Below are 22,825 nucleotides of genomic sequence, written 5' to 3'. Positions count from 1 at the left end.
TCTTTTAGTGGAGTTCATAAAAATGTCCAGAATCACCAGTTGGTTTGGAGGACTAACCAGAGACAGAAGTGAATTTGTCTCGGTTTCGCTGGTGCAGAAACGTGTGGACAACCTAAAGAGTTCCTCCGCGCTGCCATCACATTCATAACCCGGGTGCAGCAGAGGAGTCAGTCTGGCGAGAGCCGGGCGGTAATAGCATACAAGTGGTCACGGGTCATCCTGGTCCAAGTGTAAACGTTGGAGCGATACAGCGGGCTGTCAGGTGGAACGGAAATGTATGAAGAGCGACAGCAGCGGCGGTGCACGGGAGCTCTGGCTCAGCCACTAGATATCTATTTTACTATCTCACAATGTTGTAAAAACTGAGAGAGAGGGAGACAGAGAAAAAAAATCAGTCCTCGATCTTATTTTCCACACTCCGCCGAGCTACAAGCGGCTCAGTTACACTACACTTGCACCGAACAATCAGTCTGGCAAAGGTTCACAAAACGACGGAATACCTTGTCACTTACTGCCTGACCTGTTCAGCGGAGTGACTCAGACGGAGAGAGAAGGAGAAGGATGTAGAGGAGAGGAGAAATCATGAAATAAAATAATCATGAAGGAGCTCTGCTGTGCATGAAAGAGTTTACATGATTTCCTTTATGTTCTTATTCTTGTTTGTTGTTGTGACACATCAGTTTTTTTATTCGTGAATTCCCCCTTAAGTAGCTTTGCAAGTTGGAAAAATATATATTCTGTATCATCTTGTTTGAACAAAAAGCTATATGAAATATTCACATTCAAGTCTATCAAATGGAAATATTCTAGATGTCTTGTGTATCATTTCAAACTAATTTCCAGAAAATTCATCCCGACACATTTGGTTTGTTTGGACACTTTGGGATGTCCACTAAAGTTATAAATAAAGTTCTGTGTGTTTTGACAATGTTTGGCTCCTCCAAACCTCCAACCAACCAAACTACAACCACCGAGAGACTTTAAAGCTCTGGACTTTAAAAAAGAGATACAGAAACACCTCAGGTTTTGTGATGAACTCCAACAAATGCACCCTGGATGTTAAAAGCAGGAAGTAGGACGAATGGATGTAAAGTACATGATTTGTCACATAGCAGCTGTAGAAAGTTTTGGGAGCTTTGAGGCTGAGTGAGAGAGGTGATTGTTAAAAGTGAAGAGGAGGAGGGTGGGGGGGATTTAAGGGGCTGACAGGCGGCTGAGTTCTGCTCACTGGACTTAATCTAAAAGAAAAAAGGCTCCGTTTTGATGAAAGGTCGACAGACTATGTCTCAGCAAATTGGCTTTCCGTTTTCTTTTCTTTTTTTTTTTTTTTTTTTTTTTACCTCTTGCTGGTGCAGCTCCACCGGCCTGGAGGCCTAATGACCTCCGGCCTGCTAGCTCACCCCTTTCTCCCACCTGTCCAATCCCCCCACAGGGCTCAAGAACGCCAATTTCTGTTAAAACTGCTGGTGTCGGTGTCATCGCCACGAAAGGTTCTCCAAAATCAAACTAACTTTTGAGGCCATTTTTGTCCCTGCAGACCACTACACTTCTTTTTAAACAAAAGAATCGTTGAAGAACCACAAACAGAAGCACGAATACTCATGCAAACGTACATATTTCTAGATAGATGGATAAACAAGACGGATCAGATCATTTTGGGGGAGCTCAGAGAGAGAGAGAAGTTTCAGAACACGATGGAACAGCTTGGCTGCGTCTTGTTCCAGGCCTGACATTCCTCCAAGGCCAACTGTAATGATGGACAATGACAGGTAATTACTAGGGGCAGCGTACACGAGAGCCCGAGATCAGCAGTATCTGTGGAGTTTCTGGAAACTCTGAGCGGGACAGAAGGACGGCGGCCAACATCCCGAGCGTCGGGTTCTGCTCCGATCGGAGTCCAAGAGGAAAAAAACACGCCGACGTTGTGTTTTCCTTAACTGGCATTGAAACGTTTACAAGCGAGCTGCTTGACCCTGAACGCTGCTACAACCAAATCTACAAGGATGTCAATGAGGAAGTTCTTTATTTTATGATTATTTTCTTTTCACAGATGTGTGGCTTTTCTCCAACAACAGCAGAAGATGCATCAGACATCATGTTTGTTTTTACACCTGGACAAACCTCCGCTTCCTCACGACTTACATGCATTTCCTTATTCCTCGTTTTGGCGCTCACATGTGCGTTTCCTGACTGTTTTTCTTTGTGAGTGAAAAGGTGTGTGTGTGTGTGTGTGTGTGTGTGTGTGTGTGTGTGAGGCTCTTATATGTCATTATTTAGTCTTGGGTGTTGATTCTGGCTGTTGTGGGAGCACAGATGAACTCCGAAAGTGACGCTAACAAAGAGGGAATACCAAATAGCCTCAATATTTTCCAAACAGCTTCACCTGCATGCTGGGAGAGCAGGGAGGCGAAGGGGGAGGTAGAGACGGGGGGGCGGGAGTCGGTGTTGCAATCTCTCGTGTTGCACAGACTCCTCGGCGCTCCCCCTTTATAAATTACCTCATCAGTGACTGAAATTAACACTGATTCTTGCAGGCAATTTCTCAATTTCCAATGCTAATTAGCTTTTTCTCTTTACTTTTAAATTCTGTAGCACCTGTTTAGGGGGAAGACATCTTAGGCAGTGCAGGCGCATTTAATCACAATTTTAATTAACCATCCCCATAGATGTGAAAGAGAAGCAATTATAATGCAGATGAATGATGATTTTTCCACATTAAATTGTTTTGTTTCTTCGTTATGTTGATTGCATAAATACTGGCGCTGTTCAATTTTTATCTACTGTAATTTTGTAATTGTTTTGCAAAAAAAAAAAAAGGAAACCCAGCAGCAGAAAGGGTTTGGATGGACTGAGATTGTCTGTTGACAAATTGTTTCATTTAGTTAACCCGTTAATCGCCACAGGATTTGGCAGGAAGTGTCTTATTTGTTTTTCTTTCCCCCCAAAACAACGTCGTAAACCTCCTCGTTGTCAATCACGCTGAGGTTTTAGGGCTTGTTGTTGGGGGGATTACGCTCTTCTTATCTCTTTTGACCTCAACAAACTATTTAACCAAATGAAAGTCATCCCCTCTCTTCCCTCAGCCTCCCCTTTAACTACTGAGCATATAGTCACAAATGAAAGCACAGATGGGTGCTACTGGAATGGACTCATAATCTTTATGTGCTCGTGAAAATATCATTGGGTTCGATGACGGCGCTTTCGACTGTGTTTATTGCCCCTTGTTCTCTGAAACTTTGCTTTTATGTTAATGTCACGCTGACTGTTGCAGTAAAAACACAAAAACACACCGCTGTGGCGCATTTCCTTAAAATGCTGCCGCCTTCTCCGGCTGATAATGGAGGATGTTTGTCTGTGAAAAGTTACGCAAGCTTTGAGTTGCAACTTCTTATTTATTTGGAGATTGAGCCTCGTAGAATTCTGCAACATTAACCGCTTTATTCAAGCGATTTTTTGATTTCCATGTTCTGATGTTCAAAACTAGAAAATATTCTATCAGGATCATTCAGGATCGAGGATGTTTGCTTGTTTTGGAAACAGGGAAACAGTCTGAGAGGGCTTCTTCTATAGACCTATAGAGATCACTGCAGAGGGCCCGCTATAGGGCAGGAAAAACTCCCAGAATCCTCCTGTGTTCTGTCCTCCACCCTCAGCCACCCCCAGCAACACCCGTTCTCTAATCCCACTGAGCGCTGCTTTCAGTTTGCCCAAACACCATGCAGGGGAACTCCAACGGACCAGACACACACACACACACACACACACACACACACACACACACACACACACACACACACACACACACACACACACACACACACACACACACACACACACACACACACACACACACACACACACACACACACACACACACACACACACTGGCTTCATATCTCTCTCCCAGTCACAGTGACAGACACTTACAGCACTGAGGGGGCTTTGCAGTCTAAAACAGCTCCGGTCATCTTTAACATACGTGTGGGAGAAAAAGGTTTGACTAAAGTCTCTGCAGTCTGGAAACAAACTATTTTAATCCAGAAATGTTGGAAACAAAAAAGCTAAAAGTGGCTTCTACTGAAATTTTGATTGAGAATACAAAAAGTGATTGATGTCCATATATTAAATCAAAAATAACACTCCATGTGATATATATTATAACAGCATTTTAATCCTACAAACTTAGAATTATTATTATTTTCTGAAAATAGACAAATAGCACAGAAAGAAAACAGCAAAGTGTGTTTTTTTTTTTAAAGGCACAGCTTTTCCACTCTCCCTCTCTTTGATTCACTCCTGTGCGAGCAAAGCTGCAGTTTTTATGGATCTATCTTAAATCATCCTGAGGTGCGTCTAAAAGGAAGAAGCTCCTCTTTGAATATTAGTGGCGATTGGCTGGAGGTAAACAGAGCATTAAATCCTGCAAAACTGTGGCAAGGCCAATATGGGCGCAGGACAATGGCTCGGCCCGGCATCTCTGAGCCTTTGTTCTCGGCTTAACAAAACTCTGCCGTCACACCGTTTTACCTCAATGCTGCCCTGTCGAAACGGCCATCAGCCCATCAGAGCACATGCAAAGCTCAGGACAGGCAGGGAGGGAGGAGAGGGGAGTAAGACAGAGGAGGGAGAGGGGGGGAGAAAATATTAGGAGAAGAAAGATTAAGACAGAAGACAGGGGGGAGTAAAAAAAGTAAGAGCCAAGAGGTAAAAAGTAAAAGCAGAGAAAGAAAAGATAAAAGAGACAGAAGGTGTGACAGATATGGGTTGAAGAAAAATCCTCCAAGGCCGTTAGAGGAGCAGAAACTGTTGAAACGTGGGCTTGTGGACGGTCAGAAGGGAAAAAGAAATGAATAAAAACACAATACTCACCTCTCCCACTCAACCTTAATAATAAGAATATATAGCAGCTGTGAGGAGAGGACGCAGCGTTTTGAGCTCAGTGACGTGGCGGCGACAGAACTGGAGCAGCGAGATTCACTAAAAGTTTCATCACAAAGTCCTTATCTGTTTCCCTCCGAGGGCCACGGAGAAGTTCAGGAGGAAGAAAGAAGAAACGGCACATCTGCGTCTGCTGTGACCTGTCTGTCTGCCAATTAGCATGTGTGTGAGGGTCTATATTATATATATATATATATATATATATATATATATATATATATATATATATACACAAGTGTGTGTGTGTGTGTGTGTGTGTGTGTGTGTGTGTGTGTGTGTGTGTGTGTGTGTCCACACGTGTAGCAGAACTGGCCACCATGTGTGACTGTTTGCAAGTGTCAGCCATTTTCAGCTAATCAGTTCATAAACGCTTCGCTCGTAACCCGTCTCTTCCTCCGACCAGTTTATTTTTCATAAAAAAATGAAAGGCTGTAGAAGTCCTTCAACTTTTTACCCCACCTGGTGATTAATATTCATCTTTTTTTCCCTCTAAAATCTTCAATTATTTGTTTCCGTCAAGCAGAAACGTTCTCGTCATGGCTCATCTGTAACACAGGGTGGATTTTGTTTTTCACATTCAAACGTCAGCCTCACAGTGATTGTGCAGTTTGCGTTTTGGCCTCTACATCACAAACATGGTGAAGGAATCCACAGATGTTGGCAGGCAAGAAAAAAATCTGTTATGATTCAGTCTATCTATAAAAAATAGAAAACAGAATCTTCTCCGGGTCAATTAGTGCTGATTTAAAACTGACTTATTAGCACTTAACCTGAAAACTTGACCTAACGATCAGCATGTTGGATGTAGTTCAGGCTTCCAGTGCTGCGACTTCCCCCCTCCCTCTCTCTCTCTCCCTCTCTCCTCCCTCCCTCCCTCCCTCCCTCCCTCTCTCCTCCACTGTCAGGTTCTGGCCTGCCAATTTCCACTTGAAGCTTGACTGGGCCTGATTTGATGCAAACTACCTCGGGGTGAGGTGGGGAGTCGCGCAGAGAGAGGAGAGGAGGGGGGGGGAGTGAAACTGATGAACAGTTATGTCAAGTCGATTTCGCACCGTTGGGAAAAGGTAACCTCTCCGTCGGGGAGGAGACGGCGGGGGAGGAGGAGATAAAGGTAATACAAAAAGAGGCTAAAAAAGGCAAGGTTAGAGGAGACGGGGGTGCTGGAGGAGGAAGGTGGGGTCTAGGGGGGCTTGTAATCGCACCGGGGTGCATCCACCCCTCCGCCGCTTCACCTCACCTCCCTCTGCTTACCGCCCCGTCGCAAAACGCTAACTGTCAGTGCGAGTGCTAATTGCAGATGTGCCAGTCTGCCATCATAATAAAATCAGAGGCAGGGCGGACATTAAGCATGGCTGGCTCATTTGTGAGACTGCTGAAAAGGTAGCATAAATGAATATTTCATTACCTTAATTACGAAGGAATACTCCTTTCCGCCAGTCGTGGAATGAGTGTTGCTGTAACTAATTATGAAAAGTAATAACATTAGGGATACTGTGATTGCCAGTTTAGAAGGCGGCGTCTGCTTGCTGTTGAGGTATAAACCATGTTGGGAAACATACGGAGCGGAGCGGAAGGAAGGAAGGAAGGAAGCGAAGGGCTCGGTTTGATCAAATCCACACATCTGCAAAAAAAGTGGGGTTTGAAGGGATGAATGGAGCTCTGATTATTTACCCAGGGATTCTGGTGCGCGTTTGAAAATGCCAAGTGGATGTTTTAACAGGTATGAAGAGGCTCAGAGGTGATGGAACTCACTTCTGGAAACATGGAGAGCTCTTAAAAAACAGCGTTTTAAATAAACACAAACAGAATATGAAGGGTTGTGTGCTACAGCTAGCTGGACCGCTACGTGCTACATGAGGAATCCTTCACCAGTACCTGAGCCAACAAAAGGCCAGACTACAGTAAAGAGCCACAAGCTGCACATTTGCATCACTTGATCATCCCTCGCTCTTTTATGTCGGACACATGGCTCGATATCTCCGTCCGTTACTCACCTCTGCAGCCCCGCGGGCCACGTCCCATACCCGGTGTAATGTATGACCACTGATAAGGTCGTAAAGGGGGGGGTGAGAAAAAAGGCAGAGTACAAGGTCTGCTTTGATGGACATGCTAATTCCAATACCCCTAAGTAGTAAGAATAACAAAGTGGTGGGGAATTTATCTGAGGAATGCCGGACGATAAGGAAGTAGCTTCCCTTGGGTGGGGGAGAAGTAATTAGAGTGGGCTGACTGGTTAGATGACTGACTGGCTGGCTGCTGGGATGGATGGAGGTGGAGGTGGAGGTGGAGGGGAAATGGACTGGAGGGCCACAAAAAAAAGGTCAGAGAGTGAACTTGACTACTTTTTCAGAGTCCAGACTTCTTGCTAATCTAGAATGGAGCTCCTTCTAGTTATTCGTGTTTACATTTCAGGCTTCTAATTAAAGGTTTGAGGGTTCAGCAGAAGTTTTACAATCTCTGTCTTTAAATGGCCAAAACCAGATCACTAAGAATACACTAAACATTTAAAGCTCAGGCATGTAAAGAAAAAACAAAAAAACAACCTCAAGCCCACGAGTCATAAAGCCTTGACCTGAAGCAACAAGCAGGCGGTGTCTCAGGCTGAGTCACGCGGCCCGCTCGGAGCTCGTGTTTTCCATAAATGACCCAATCGTAGTCGCCTCTCACAAGGTTTCTAGGTCAGGAAATACCCGTTCAACCCTCTGCAGCGGAGCAGCTTGATTAGGAGCCATAACCAAAATTCAGTCACATCACTCATCTTAAAAAATGAGAGGCGTCAATAGTGATCTACAGCCAGAACCACACAGACCTCAGTGTTATCACCTCATCAAGACTTTTAGAAAGTAAATAATGATAATCACCACATGGCATCTGTCCCCCCCCCCCCCAAGCTCTGCTTCAGAGTCCAAACCAAAACCAAATCCTGGATTCTTGCTTTGTCACAAAATCAAAGCTGCAACCACAACCACAACCACAAAGATCTCGGCCCTGTCAAACTGAAACCTCCAGTCCGTCACGTGATTAATTCATCGTCACATATTAAAAACACACTTCCCCTAAATCTTTGACCTCCGGCTTGACCACCTCGGCCCTGAATCCAGAGCCACACTCCAGCCTGAAGCCGCAGAAAGGCTCCTCTCCGTTTGTCCTGGCCGTCAGAAGGCTGAGGACAGGCCTGTCGGTGTGATTATCCCCCCGCTACCTGAGGAGGTGTTTGTTTGACATTCGCGTTTGACAGCGACGGGACACGAGGCGTTCAGGAGAGGGGGCTCCCTCTCCAGTCAGAATCCATTAACACGTGAATTCACCTCTCAGAGTTTTTAACAGGGTCGACTTTGCTACACATGTCCACTGACTGCACCACAGATGACATTTAAAGGGGAAGATGTGCTCCCTCCCTTCCTCCGTGTTTCACTTCTCCTTGACTCACTCTTGCCAAAGGTTAAATGTATGTTTGAATAACAACGAGGCCGGAGTGTAATTCCTGACCGCTTCCTCCTTTTCCCGCTGCAACCTCCGGTTAAGAAGGTGCTTGATCAACCCCGAGATGAAAGCGTGGAAGTGAGTGAAATTTGTGCAACCGCAAAATGACCTAATTTCTTCTTAATCTCGCTTGGCAATCGGCTGCAATTAAATCGAGATAACACATCTGAATTTACTTCCACGCCAGACTGGGGGGGGAGCACAAACGAAAGCAGACAAGTCCTCGTTAAAAAACAGAAAAAGGTAACGAGAGGGGTGCACTTAGGTGGCAGAGAAGCGGGACGCCGTCTGAATAATGAAGGACAGTAAGAAGGCGAGCCCTGATCAAATAGCATGTTCTATTATCCTGAATTAAAGGTAGGGCGGTGTGCTGCAGGACGGGTGAGTCGTGTGTGGAGAAGGCCCAGATTTCCAGATGTCACCAGGCCTTTATCTGGTGATCTGTTATTGATTGTTCCACGTGGCCATGACCTTGCCAGAAGAGCTCTACCACCCGACAATCAAACCTACATCAAAGAGTGTGTGTGTGTGTGTGTGTGTGTTTTTCCCTAAATGTGTGTGTGTGTGTGTGCACATGTGGCAGCAAGCGGCGCCGATATCAGAGCAGAAAACTGGAGGCTGCCTTCAACACTTGTTTGCACAAAGGTGTCATCGCCGAAGCAGCTGCCGCAAATAGACCAAAATGGAAAGAAAAAAAAATATCATTTTAATGGGCAATCGAGGTGATTACTTTTTTTTTCTCTACTCTTCCTCAGAAAAACGTCATGAAGCTGTGCTGTACGGTTGACAGCAGTGATAAGTCACACACACACACACACACACACACACACACACACACACACACACACACACACACACACACACACACACACACACACACACACACACACACACACACACACACACACACACACACACACACACACACACACACGAGCTGGAAGCAGCTGTGATGCGTTTGCTCTTTTGCTTTAATCTAGATCTGTTTCTTTGTTGCTCTATTAAGACACAGTCCTGTTTGTTGACGGCTCTCTCCTTGTTCTGATCAATATTACTAAATGCTCTGAGCCGCAGAAAAATGAAAAATAACCAAAAATGTATGCCGAAAAACGCAGGACATTTTACACGAATTCCTCCAAAAGCATGAATGCCAAACTGCAACGCAAACTAGGATTACAGCATTTAATCTCGTGGAATAGGCTCGACTGGATGCACATGCACACATATTTCATTGTTGGGGAGGAAAAGGTGTTTTTAAAGTTGTTTTTTTGCTCCCCTACCATTTGATTATGAAATCTGTATGTTAGTTTACACCTGCTCAGCAACCTGTCGTCTGTCGCGCCCAGACTCCCTCGCAAATAGGAAAAAGTCGACGCGTGGAAAATGTCGAAAATCACAGGCGAGACGCGGCGCAACAACTGAATAAGTGCAAACAGCAGGACGAGACGGAACGGATGGGCCAAATAAAGACTTTGCATTTGCACTTGAGAAAGACTCAAATGAGGCATGATATTTCAAAATGCATTTTTGCTCCTACGCAATGCATAAAACATGCCGGCTTAGGGTAAAGAGTGTACACACGTAAATGAAAAGTCCAAATGCATGCAGTCATTTGCCGGACCACTGAAGTTTCAATTTCTGTGGTTGCTTTTTGTCAAAATCACGAGGAGTGAAAAGAGAAAACAGAGAAAACAACGGGATGAGACTCCGAGAGAAAAAAAACAGGAGAAAACATGCAAGAAGGCATGAAATAAAGTCAGGGAAGCAGGAGAAAGACATCTGACTGCACCGCAACTTTACTTAGACTAGCGTGTCGCAGAACAGGCGCACATCACAGCAAAGGGGGGGGAGATGATACGACCTGTCAACTCCTGAGAAACAGAAGGGATGGAGGGAGGTGGGTCAGAGGATGACAGGCAGAACGCCGCCCCCAGAAACACCTTAAAGTCTGTCACCTTTGCTCCATCACTCTCCATCTCTGCTTCCTTCACACCGCGTCCGAGCTCATACGATGCAGCAACAGAACCCCAAACTACATCATCCTCCACCGAGCATACATCAACCCACAGCTTCAACATCTCCAGCAGATGCAGCAGAGCACTCGCTTCGGTTTCGAGAGGCGAGAAAGAGGGAGAAACCGGATTTTTCGGAGGCAATTCCTTCTGGGGGACGAGGCTGAAGTTCAGCTACAGTTCAGTGAAAACGGTGACTGAAGCACTGGTTACATGTAAAGCTGCGTAGGTTTTTTTTACGATGCAAAAAGATTAAGGTCAAACGCATGCCACGTTGATGCCTGTGTCACCTCATTGTTTTGGGCGATGCATCATTATTGCCGTTGCAACATAAAGGGAAGTCACAGGGCAGAGTTGGCTCGCTATTGGCTGATTCATGCCTCGGTGTTAGTCAGGCAACGGATCCCTGCCACCGCTCTCGCTTTCATCGTTTCTTGGCAGTGGCAGTTACTCTGTGTGTGTGTGTGTGTGTGTTGTGTGTGTGTGTGTGTGTGTGTGTGTGTGTGTGTGTGTGTGTGTGTGTGTGTGTGTGTGTGTGTGTGTGTGTGTGTGTGTGTGTGTGTGTGCATCAGCGCAAATACACTAACTTCTGCAGCGATGCTTTTCAAACCAATATGTCCCGTCACAAAAATAACAGGAATGTTTTAGTAACCAAAACAACAGTTAAAAAAAACAAGCAAATCAATGCAGCTTTTGTTATAAAGGGACGGACACGGAGGGGATGTACAAGCAGCAAAGAGTTGTGACACAAAGAGTTAACACCCCCCCCCCCAAACACCACCACCTCCACCCGATTTCTCCAAAGCACGGGTTAATATCATGGCTGCCTGGTAAGGCATTATCCAGAACCTCTCGGAACAAAAGGCCCCTTTTGCAAACAGACTCCTTCTTTCCCCCCAGTGTCCAAAGGTGTTTGCTGAAGTAAATCTGCCTAAATCCTGCGCAGCTTGGCCAGGAGGGAGGAGGGAGGGAAGGTGTACCGATAATCCTTCTTCTTAACCAAAAAGAAAAAAAACTTCTGGGTGAGGAAATGAAAGAGAAGGGGAATAAAGAAAACTGGAATCCATATCACATGATGCCTTTTAAAGAGCTGAGGTACCCCCCTCCCTCCCTCCTTCCATCTCCCCATCTTTGCTTAACATTTGCATACATCCAGCCTGGGAACTGAGTGATAAAGACGTCTTACTAATCAGTTCAATAAAGCAACAGATAGACTGTATTGTGTATGTTTACATAATAGGATACGTGTGCGATGTATTCTATCGCTTTTTTCTAAATAATGGCAGTGTATTAAAGAATTCATTTCAACCACAAAAACACTTTCTCTTCCACCGCAGAAGACGTGTGCTGGCAAATTTTTTTTTTTTTTGAACATTCAAAGCCACAAAGAAGTTGTGGAAGCACCTTGCTGCCAAAAAGCGCATCGTGAAGACACCTGCTCCCGACTCCCATCGCCTTCTTTAAGCACAATCCAAGCGGCCGCAGCCAGGATTTTTTCTTCTTATTCTTCTTCTTCTTCTTCTTCTTTTACTTCTTAAGTGCGAGTGGCCACGAATAGTGTGGGCATGCCATCTCGTAACACTATCTGTCTGTCAGTGGGGGCCTGGGTCCCTGCTAGAGTAGGGAGGCTATAAAAGGCTTGTAACCAGGGGACGACCAACAAACAACCACAAACACCCTAGTTATTTCTCTCCAACACCCACCCACCCTTTTCTGCCTCTCTCTCCATGTTTTTTCCCTTCCTCTTCTCCTTTTTTTCCTCCTCTCTTGCTCTCCTTTTTCTTTTTTTGCACCCCCCTTTTCATCTCAGGCCCTTTTCTGATGCTGAATGCAAATGTGTAGCCCTGCTGCTGGCGGCGAAAGGGGCTGAATTGTGATTAAGAGGGAGAAGAAGAAGAAGAGGAGCTCCTTTCTTTGTTCTCCCCCCGGGGGATGTTTACCAGGAGAGACACGGCGGATCAGATATGAAAGGCATTCAGGTCAGCATTGATGTGAGCGAAAGTGAAATCGTACCTAAGGCATTCCAAAGACCCGCGGTGTCAGGGGTCCGGGCTCGCGGTGCCTCTGCAAGTGTGTGTTCTCTGGCCGCCAGGCGAAAGAATATCTTCACACAAGCAGGGCGGTCGAGGAAGGAAGAGCAAAAAAAAAAAAAAAGGAATAATAAAAAAAAAAAGGAGAAAATGTGTCAAAAATGTTTTTGGGCTGTTTTTTGGAAGAGGAGGAGGAATGGATGAAAGTTTTCTGTCCAGTGTCCAGGATGGAGTTGAGATGATCATTAGATTTTTTATTTTTTTTTTTTTGTTAGTGTGTGTGTGTGTGTGTGTGTGTGTGTGTGTGTGTGTGTGTGTGTGTGTGTGTGTGTGTGTGTGTGTGTGTGTGTGTGTGTGTGTGTGTGTGTGTGGGGGGGGGGTGTACAGCCACAAGCCATGCTATTTGCTTTTATCTGCCTTATCAAAGCGTGAAAAAAAAAAAAATGTGTATGCATGTGTGTGTGTGTGTGTGTGTGTGTGTGTGTGTGTGTGTGTGTGTGTGTGTGTGTGTGTGTGTGTGAGCTGCTGTTGCTGAGCTACATTCCTGATTTAATTCCTTGTGGAAAGCACATATTAGAGGATTTGTTGAATAACATATCAGCTTGAAAGCCGAAGATATCACACTGCGACTCTGTCTCTCTGAGACACACACACACACACACACACACAATAAAATAAAATAAAATCATGTGAATACAATAAGTGTAAATACTGCGGGCCCTTTCCTTTCACAAATGACACTGTTACCCAAAGGGAGCATCCGTTTGCTCCTATATTCCAACGCTATGCCTGAAATCACAACCATCTCGTGAGGGAAGTCCGCTCATTTTATGTGCTCGGCTATATGCACTTGACTCACACACACTTTGAGCAGATGGATATATTTAGCTTGTGACGACTGCAGGCGAGGGAGGAAAAAAATAAATACAAGAAAATCAAGTGATGCAAAAAAAAGCTAGCGTACGCTGGGTAAAATAATAAGGCCTCACGCAGCACGCCAAAGTGCAATGTGTCGCTGTGACGGGACAAACGTGGCTCCTCGTTCGCCGGCACTGATTCTACATGAGGTAATAGGAACGCGTCTATTTTGATTCAACGTTACAAAAATACTACAGTTAGACTCATCCCACCGCAGCCCCCCCGCTATCACACAGTAATTATTTCACTTGCTTAAACAAAATAATCCCTCAACATGAATGCACCGCGGAAACACTTTTCTCAGCTTCTTCCTGCAGGAAAGAAAAGCCATCAGGAGTGCAAGGTGTCTGCCTCGGCTGCTCCACACAATTGCCAACCCGTATGGGAATGGCAGCGGTGAATGGCGCGGTGGACAACCCCCGCCACTATTGACGGTATAAACATGTAAATGAAACACATTACCACTGACAATCAATTGTCCGCGAGCGCCCTGCGAAACCTGCCCTCCTCCTCCCCTCTTTTTCTCTTCTTCTAACCCCCCCACCACCCTTCCTTTACTCAATGACGATGGCAAAAAGCTGCCCCTACCTTGAGGAGGGAAAATCTGGGAGAAAAGAAAAGGAAGGAGGGAGGGAGGGAGGGAGGTTGATGGGAGGGGGGTGAGAGAAGAAGGAGGAAAAGGAGAGGAAGAAAGGGAGCACCTTGTCTCATCCCCCATCCCTCCTCCCCCTCCCTCCCCCTATTCTCTACTGCGAATACAACTTTAAAAAGGCAGAGGAATAATAGAGATGGAGAATTGTTTAGACTGGCAGAAATCTGGCATTGTCTGAGACTGAAAGCAAGACTACCCCCCCCCCCCCACACACACACACACACACACACACACACACACTTTCCCCTATTTGTCCTCCACCTTAAGCGTGAATCTGTGATAGCCTTTAATAACCACATTCAGACTATTATATCAAACTCCAGCAGCCAGAGAGAGAGAGATAGAGGGAGAGAGAGAGAGAGAGACTGGCCTCGTCTTTCTGCTGTAGATTATGTAATCGGTATGTTTCCGAGGGTATGTCCCGACAACCAAATGTAATCGGGGATACGGAGGAAAAAGGTAGAAAAACTGTGTGACATAGAATGAAAATGGAATAAAAACAACATCTGTATTTCCTCTTTCATCTCCCTCCTCAGACAAAAGATGCCACAGTTTGCAGCAGAGCGTCTGCGTAACATCCAAATCAAAAACAACATGATCACAAAGCAAGACATTTTTTTGAATAATGAGAAAATAAGGACAGGTGTGCGAGTGCTTTTTCTGTCGGGCGCTCACAGCTGGATGTGACAAGCAACACCTGGCGAGGGCCAAACTCTCAAACACTTCACGCTGCCGAGATCAAGTTTCACACCAGGAGAGGAGAGCGGCTCTCGTAGCGGTCTAACAGTGGGGAACAGGATGATAAAATATGTAATTTCTCTGGTTTTGTTGCTTTTAAATATCGCTGCCGTTTCAGAGCCTCTGAGCTGTGGGACAGAGGCTGCACAGCGGCGGGCAGGAGGTCGGGATGAGGAGGGGATAAGTCATGAACTGTGGTTAAATACCACATGACAGGCTGGCCAGTGAGTGAATAAAGCTACTGTAGCACCTCCAGCCCTGAAGGCCAACAGTCATCTGGATGAGAATGTCATTGGTTAGACAACTTAGTGAGCAAATGCCTCATTAATACTAATTGGCACAAATGCTGAAAATGCTCCTTCCATTTTGAAAAAAAAAAGGAGAAAAATAATCTGAACAATTCCAGTTATTCTATCTGTGAGGATGCATCGAATGAAAAAATACATCCCATCAAAATAGAACAATTTGCTATAATTACCTAATTAAAACAAAAAAACTATGTGAAACATTGTCATTTTTTTTTAAACAAAAATAACACAAATTATAATTTCCATCCAAACATGCTTCGCTCACACACCGACACCTCCAAAGGCTATTCAGAGGAATTAGCTGTAATTGTAGAGATTTCACATTTGTGTATATTCATCTGATTTGTTAGTTAAGAGAATGAAGAGGGAGTCTGGGTGCATCCGCCCTCCATCTGGTAGAAGAATTAGAAAATATCAGTCTGTGTGCGCTGCATTTTTTGGTGCATTGGAGGCGGGTTTTTTTTGTTAGTTACTGCTGGAGGAATCAGAGAGTCCCGCCGGCCGTCACACGCTTCGCCCTGCCCTGCCATCGCTGCACAGAGCCAGGCAGGAAGAGGACAGAGAGACAGGCAGAGACACAGAGGAGAGAGTGGCCAAGCCTCAATAAGCCTCTGCATTCCCAGGGGGGAGGATTGGGGGTGAGGAGGGGAGAGGAAGAGGAGGAGGAGGAGGAGGAGGAGGAGGGGGGATCATCAGACAGAGCTAGTTGTTATGGAAGAAAAAAGAAAAAAAGGGGACTTACATTTTACATTTTTAATCTAGGTTGATATTAAATATATTTATTTAAATGTACACAGAATAAAAAATATTCTGTGCCAAAGCTGGCCGTCTCTCGTCAGCTTTAAGGGTGTGAAAATGATATTTGCTTTGCTAATATTATTTTATCAAAATGCTGCATTTGGTACTAAAGCTCCCTCTCACCCCCCCTTCGTACAAAACAGGTGGCCACAGCTAAACAGGCTGCCATATCTCTAAATGTGTATTATTCTATTTTTTTCTTTTAACTATGAATGCTGCACATGTAAATACATCTTCACATTGGAAATCTCCAGCTCCACTGTTATGCTCTCCTGATATTTAGTGTGGAACAAAATGCTTGTCTGCTATCGATTGTGTGGGATCAATAAATGAAATCTGATCTAGATAAATAACCTGTGGGGGCAGAGATTAAAAAACTGTTGTGGAGAAAGCAAATGAAAGCCTCGGCGTCTCTCACACACTGCTCCAGCCTATGTGGGATAATCAGGAATAACGGGGCCAGGAAATGTCACTGCAGATTTGCCTCTTGTGGGAAACTGTGCAGTGAAATGGAGAAAGAAAAGCTACAAATATCCACCTCCAGTGCTCCCAGTTAATGTCCAGCATTTATTACATGTCATCCAATTTATACACCTCAATAAACTTAAAGACAAAAATAAAAAAGGTAGCTTTAAAAACTAAAATGCATTATTTCACAGCAGTAAATGTGAGGTGATGTAAAGACCCACAGAGAGAAGATTAAAGCTCCAGTCACAAGGCTGGACTTTCACGCCGACCGGAGCGTCCATTCCTCGGACTGTGAAGCAGCCGACACACCGTCTCCAACTCCCAAACCTCCACAAGTTCACAACCAAACCTCCTCGCAACCTTCACTAGCAGAATGATGTGGAAACACACACTGGAAAACCCAGATTGACCGCTTTTACGCACAGCTTCTCCGTGCGTAAAAGGCAGAAATGCGCACCAGCCGCGGAGCTCCACACAACCCAGATCCGCATTGTAGAGCTTCAAACCCGGCGTGCATCCACAGAAACACCCCCCTATACAACAGCTTGTGATTTTCTTATTTTCTTACCGTTTTTCCGTCTCGGGTTGGCTTGTTTTCGCCTCTTACACCGGGGGCCATCCGCCATGATCTCTTGCTTCATTGATAAGTGTGTGTGGGATCAGATGGCAGCTCGCATGGACTCGATTCCTTGATTTCAGCTTGATATCTGACTGGAAAACACACACACACACACACACACACACACACACACACACACACACAGAGACAGAGCAACACCAACAATGTGGGTATTAAAGGGGAGATCCACTTGCACACAAGACTCAGCAAATGGAAGTTGGATGGAGGGACAGATTATAAAAAAGAAAAAAGGATCCGTGGGTGAAAGTATGACTTCTCAGTGAGGGTTCAGCTGCTCGGCTCTCAGCTTTAGTGGCTTTAACAGCAGCAGGAGGAAGGGAATTGTAATTTATCTTATTATAAGAAAATAAAAATTCATTCACTGAAGCATAAACAGCCACTGAAAAGTTTCACCAACCCTTCTGTGTTTTTCAATCACTTTGATAGCAAATAAATCTGACTTATTTCTATTAAAACTGACAAGATGTGCGCGGTGAGTCCGGGTTAATAAATCACATTTCTGTCATATTTTAGGGTCAAATCCAAGAGCTAAAATCGGCAAAGAGCTCCAGCCTGGAATAAAGCTCCGACTGGAAGTCATATAACTTCAATAAACACTTGGAAAATCACACTTATATCTTTAATAAACTGAATCCCAGCCTCTCTAATAGCTAATAAATAACAGATGGGGAATAATTGTTTAAATGTGCCAAATGATCCGGACTATAAGCGGATAGATTCAAGACTCGTTTATCTGCGTTATTAGGAGAGGAGAACCCGGACAAGAGCTCCTGTTCTGTGAATAAAACACAAGCTGAGGAGACTAAGAGGAGAACCATGGATATCGGCGGTGTGCAGCGACAAAACGCCCCGCAGAAAGCACCCTTTCCCCGGCTCCCAGTCACCCAACGGGACGCCTCTCCACCACGGAGGTGTGGAGGAAAAAAAAAAAAGCAAAAACAGTGGAAACAAACACCTATTTCCACCTGTGCAGGTAAAAGCAAAGTGTCTCCAACTCTGGCGTGGAAGTTAAATCCAACTCCAAAAAAAACACATAAATAAGAAAAGTGAGGATGCACATACCTGGTTTTGGGATAAAGAGGTGTCCTGTGGGTAGAAAGCAGTGTGGAGGATGATGATGATACTGGAGAGTCGGTGAGCGGATCCTTTTCCACCGGTGATAATAAAGCCTTAGAAATAAAGCCTTAGAAATAGTTGGGAGGAGGGAGGGACCGCTATTCCTGCAAGGGCAGGTTTACAACTGATGTCTTACACCCACTCCAGGAAACAAACCTGGGTAGGGACTGACGTGTTACGCCTCTTCTAATGACATTTTTTTTCTTTCCACCTCCTTTTCTTTGCCGTGCAACACAGAGGAGAAGCCCCCTGAAACGCACGCCACCTATCTTCACAGGAGGGGATAATTGAGGAGAGCCAAACGTGAGCATCTTCTGGGTTGAACGTGAAGTTTTTTCTTTTTTCCTCCTCTCCTCGTCCTCCTCTTTTCTCTCCCCCTCACTCCTCTCCTCTCTCTTTCTCCATCTCCATCTCCATCTCCACCTCCATCTCTTTTTGAGCAGAGAAGTCTATGTGTGTGTGTGTGTGTGAAGGGGGAGAAACTTGGAGCTCGTCCACAATCATGTAAGGATTTTTATATATTTCTATTTCCACACAATTTGGATGCAACTCCACATATTCTTCATTATTGTAATTGGCTGCGACTGCAAAAAAGGTTTGGAGGATGTTTTCAGCTTTTATTTATGCTGCAAGAAATATGGTGTCTGTGTGTAAAACATCGTGTCTGGCTTCAGTGTCCATGTTTCCACTTGTTTCCACTACAAATGGACGTTTTCTTGCATTGAGCGTGATTTACTCCATGCGTTAGTTTTAGGAAATGATTTAAGAACATTGCAATCTTTAGAAACAAGCATTTTATGTCTTTTTAGTAAAAAAAAAAAAGAAGATTGCAAAGGTAAAAAGAGCTGTAAATGACTTTAGATGTGTGTGTGGTTTCATTACCTGTGTGCAGGTGTCTGTCATATGAATGCATGTTAACTTATTCTGAGTATAATAACTTGTATTCTTGCTTCTGCGTATTTGTTGTTTTCCTATTGCACCCCCTAACGAAAATGAACCAAAGTGAATGTAGAATAAGTGGGACATGCAGAGTCTCTGTAGGAATATTCTGATGATACTAAAGGAGCTGGAAAAAGACCATAAAGTAGAATAAAGTGATGGTGAAGTTAGTGCAGAGATTCCCTGCAGGAATATCAGAGCACTGTTCCAGGATTATTACTCTCATTTTTCCTCCTGGACGCCACTTAACAGGATGAATCTCGCATTTATTAAAGAAGTCAACCATCTCAGCCATGTCTGGGAGAGAGAGAGAGAGAGAGAGAGAGAAAGAGAGAGAGAGAGAGAAGCTCCACCTTTGCAGCTTCGTGATTGGTTATGTAAATAAAGCATTATTTTGTGTCCTGTCCTCCTGCAGTTCGCCACTGTATGGCTAATTAAATCATCAATCAAGAGGCTGAACTGGTTGATGCCCCCCCTCCCATTACACCCCCCATTACACCCCCCATCTAAAAAAAATATAAAAAAATACAATCAGATGCAGCAAAAACAAATCACAGAGAGGGTCGTAGCTTGTGGTAGGAATTTTCTATATTATCTGTTTTGTACTCTGTTTTTTTTGTGGAATACCACTGATGTTATTAACCCTATGAAATAATTAACAATAACAATGTATTTTATCATAATTATGTGTCTATCGTTCTATAAATATCTTTAGTTGCTCTGCATGGACTGAGCAGAGGACTCCAACGCCAGAGAGAGTTTGTGGGTAAGTTTACTTCCCTCCCTTCATATTTGAATCATTTCCATCATGACATGCAGTTTATTTTCTCTCCTTCGTATTGAACAACAAAGAGGAGGAGGAGGAGGAGGAGGAGGAGGAGGAGGGAGGAGGAGGGCAGCAGCGGGGTGAAGCTGCTTTGCTTCCCAGTTTTTCTCGGGTCCAAAGTGGATCCAGTCCTGGGTGAATTATTGTCATGCGTAATTTACCACCACGGTGCTTGCATGTAAACGAAGCACTCTCTCTCTCTCTCTCTCTCTCTGTGTCTCACACACCCTCTCTCTCTCTGTCTCACACACACACACACACACACACACACACACACACACACACACACACACACACACACACACACACACACACACACACACACACACACACACACACACACACACACACTTGAACAGTGGGTCTGGAGTGGCACCTCTCTCCAGTTTTTACGCACACAGGCTCCCCACACAGGGCCTCATATTCACCGTGAAAACGGATTACAGTCGGTGTGTGACCTATAGGGGGACCTTGTGCTTAATGAATAAATTGATTTAAATGAGAGGAGGGGTGCAAAAAAAAAAAAACACAACGTATGCATGAATTCATAATTCTTTCTGGATTTTATGATTGTTATTTGCAGATTAAAAAGTGCAAAATAAAGATGCACAGTGTGTTTAATTAATTATGAGAAAAATTGTTTATGATGTTTTGGGAAAATTGTTATTTATGAGATTAATTGTCAACCAAAACAGGCTGACAGATTTGTAATTATTTAAATAATTTCTGATGAATTGTGGTTATTTTTATCTGTGTTGCTGAATGTTGATCTCTCCTCTGTGTTTGTATTTTTTTTTTTTTCCTCTAAATAAAAATCTGAAGCTTTTGCAGCACATTATTCGCTCCGGCTTATTTTCTGAAGTTGAAATGTTGCCCCAGAAAAATCAATAAGTGGAAATTCACTTGGGTTTAATGGTTTTTAATGTCCAACACCTAAATTGGAGCTCTGCAGTTCTGCAGCTGTCTGCCTCAGGCATGACTGCTGATTACCAAGATTATAATCCTAATTTTCTCTCCCTCTCTGCCTCAGTGTGTGTGTGTGTGTGTGTGTGTGTGTGTGTGTGTGTGTGTGTGTGTGTGTGTGTGTGTGTGTGTGTGTGTGTGTGTGTGTGTGAGAGAAGAGAGGCCCTCTGTAGTTTTCTGACAGCGTAAAACACAAACACAGCGGTGCAGTGGGGTTGTAGGAATGTTCTGTAGTATTTAGAGAATCCGTCAGTGTAATTATGACTTCCGTTTGTACATATAGAGAAGTCAAATTACAAGACAGCCGAAAACACTCGCTGCTATATTCTGTGTACTTTGTCAGACGCCATGACTGAATGTCTCACCAGCTTTCAAAGTTTATGCAACAGCAGCATCGCAGCAGACAGAGATCACCGTTTGAACTTGATGCTTCTCAATATAATGAAAATTAAAAAGTAAGGTCAGAGGTCACTGCAGTAACGGCTTGAATTAACGGTTTTTGCAGGGGTAAAATATGCCCATTTTGCATATTTCTTTACATGTAAACGTGTGCTATTCCCTGAATCGGACCTCACATGACCATGAGACATTAAAAAGCCCAACTGTAAACTGAAACCTGGAGTAGCAGCAGGTTTCATTACACAGTGAAATCAGATCTCCCACTTAAACCAGGTCGGCAGTCAACCTCGCTGACCGTCTCATACGTGATATTTAATAAAGAGAGCGTCGGCCCAGTGATACAGTCATCCAACCGACTCATCCTCCTCTCATTTCCTATCATAATAAATGCTGTTTTCATCACCTCTGGTTTTATACGGTGAAGTAAGGCGAGGGAGGGATGCCGCAGCAGAACACGCCTCAGGACTGAAGCCGCTCTATGTACATGTTGTGCATTCAACAGCTCAGCTGCCGGGCGATCCTGATTATTGGCCTAATTTAGATCTGTGTGAGTCACATGACATGGCGGTGCATCCAGTGATGAATATGTGCCCAGTCAAAAATAAAAAAATAAACACCAAGCAGCTCAAACAAACCGGATACCACATGAAGAATAATCATCTGGAACATTTGTGTGTTTTTGAATGCAAGACTTAAATCAAGATTCAGATTCATGATATGATATGATTCAAATATGAAACATTTTTGTTACTCCTGTCAACAAATCTTAGTAAAAGCTTTTCCCCTCCTGACATGAAGCACATGTGGATTCATTTTCTATAACATACCTGTGTTTCCAGATGTGGTCAGCTGGATTCCTGCAGACATTTTCCTGCTGCAGGTCGTCATCACAGAGTGACGGCTGTAGAATCACTATTGACGACGACACATTGTGGAGACAAAAAAAGGAACGAGGGTTATGATTTTGACAAAAATAAGAGATTCTGATACGTTTGTATCCAGACATATTACTGTGAACTGTAACTGTAGATAGGGTTTAAGCTCCTGCCAACATTACACACAACAGTGAGGAGGTCAAAGGTCAAAGCAACACAGAGCTAGACTGATGTGGCTACAAGTAATGTGATACTAACACTGAAGTCTTTGGCTTGAAGCGGCCGAGAAGCCGATCATTTGTGCCAGCAGTTAAATTGTTGGCACAAACAACTCTGACTCGTTTCCAAGCAAAACAATGATTCAGCTTTTCCTCCACAGTTTGATTCTTATCGGGAGAAGAGAATCAACTTAAACGGAATTCGGTCCAGCATGGGAAACCTAGTCTCTCCGGTGAAAATGGAGGAACATGATTCAGAATCCGAGATGGTTAGGAACCTCAGATTACTAGTTCATCACGTATGACACAGTCAGTCAGCTTGTCCTCAGCAGTTGCATCATGCGTGCATGTAACATACGACATCTCTCAGACATGAAGTAAGAGGGGAGTTTTTCATTTAAAACACCTCGTCGTGATGACTCAGATTTGCCCACAGCAAAAGATCATTTTTGGAAAATACTGTTATTAAGAACTGAAATTATATCAGTAATTTCTCATGACTTG

At 44.2% G+C, this 22,825-nt stretch overlaps 1 protein-coding gene across 3 annotated transcripts in view; it reads right to left on the bottom strand.

The window, feature by feature from the left end:
• zeb2b (zinc finger E-box binding homeobox 2b) overlaps positions 1-18,277 on the bottom strand; it is a 79,658-nt gene extending 61,381 nt beyond the window's left edge. For 2 of the 3 annotated variants that reach the window (XM_054623940.1, XM_054623942.1), the window contains exons 1-2: positions 18,048-18,277; positions 16,914-17,056 (exon numbers count right to left, since the gene is read on the bottom strand). In XM_054623940.1, coding sequence (XP_054479915.1) covers positions 16,914-16,986 — 73 coding nt within the window. In that variant the 5' untranslated portion in view covers positions 16,987-17,056; positions 18,048-18,277. The remainder of the gene's footprint in view (positions 1-16,913; positions 17,057-18,047) is intronic. The other variant, XM_054623941.1, reaches the window with a different exon arrangement.
• Positions 18,278-22,825: the final 4,548 nt, after the last annotated feature.

The sequence above is a fragment of the Anoplopoma fimbria genome, chromosome 22, assembly GCF_027596085.1.
Source record: "Anoplopoma fimbria isolate UVic2021 breed Golden Eagle Sablefish chromosome 22, Afim_UVic_2022, whole genome shotgun sequence".
Taxonomy (NCBI): Eukaryota; Metazoa; Chordata; class Actinopteri; order Perciformes; family Anoplopomatidae; genus Anoplopoma; species Anoplopoma fimbria.
The sequence above is the reverse complement of the archived record's forward strand: the minus strand, read 5'-3'. Positions and strand labels throughout refer to the sequence as shown.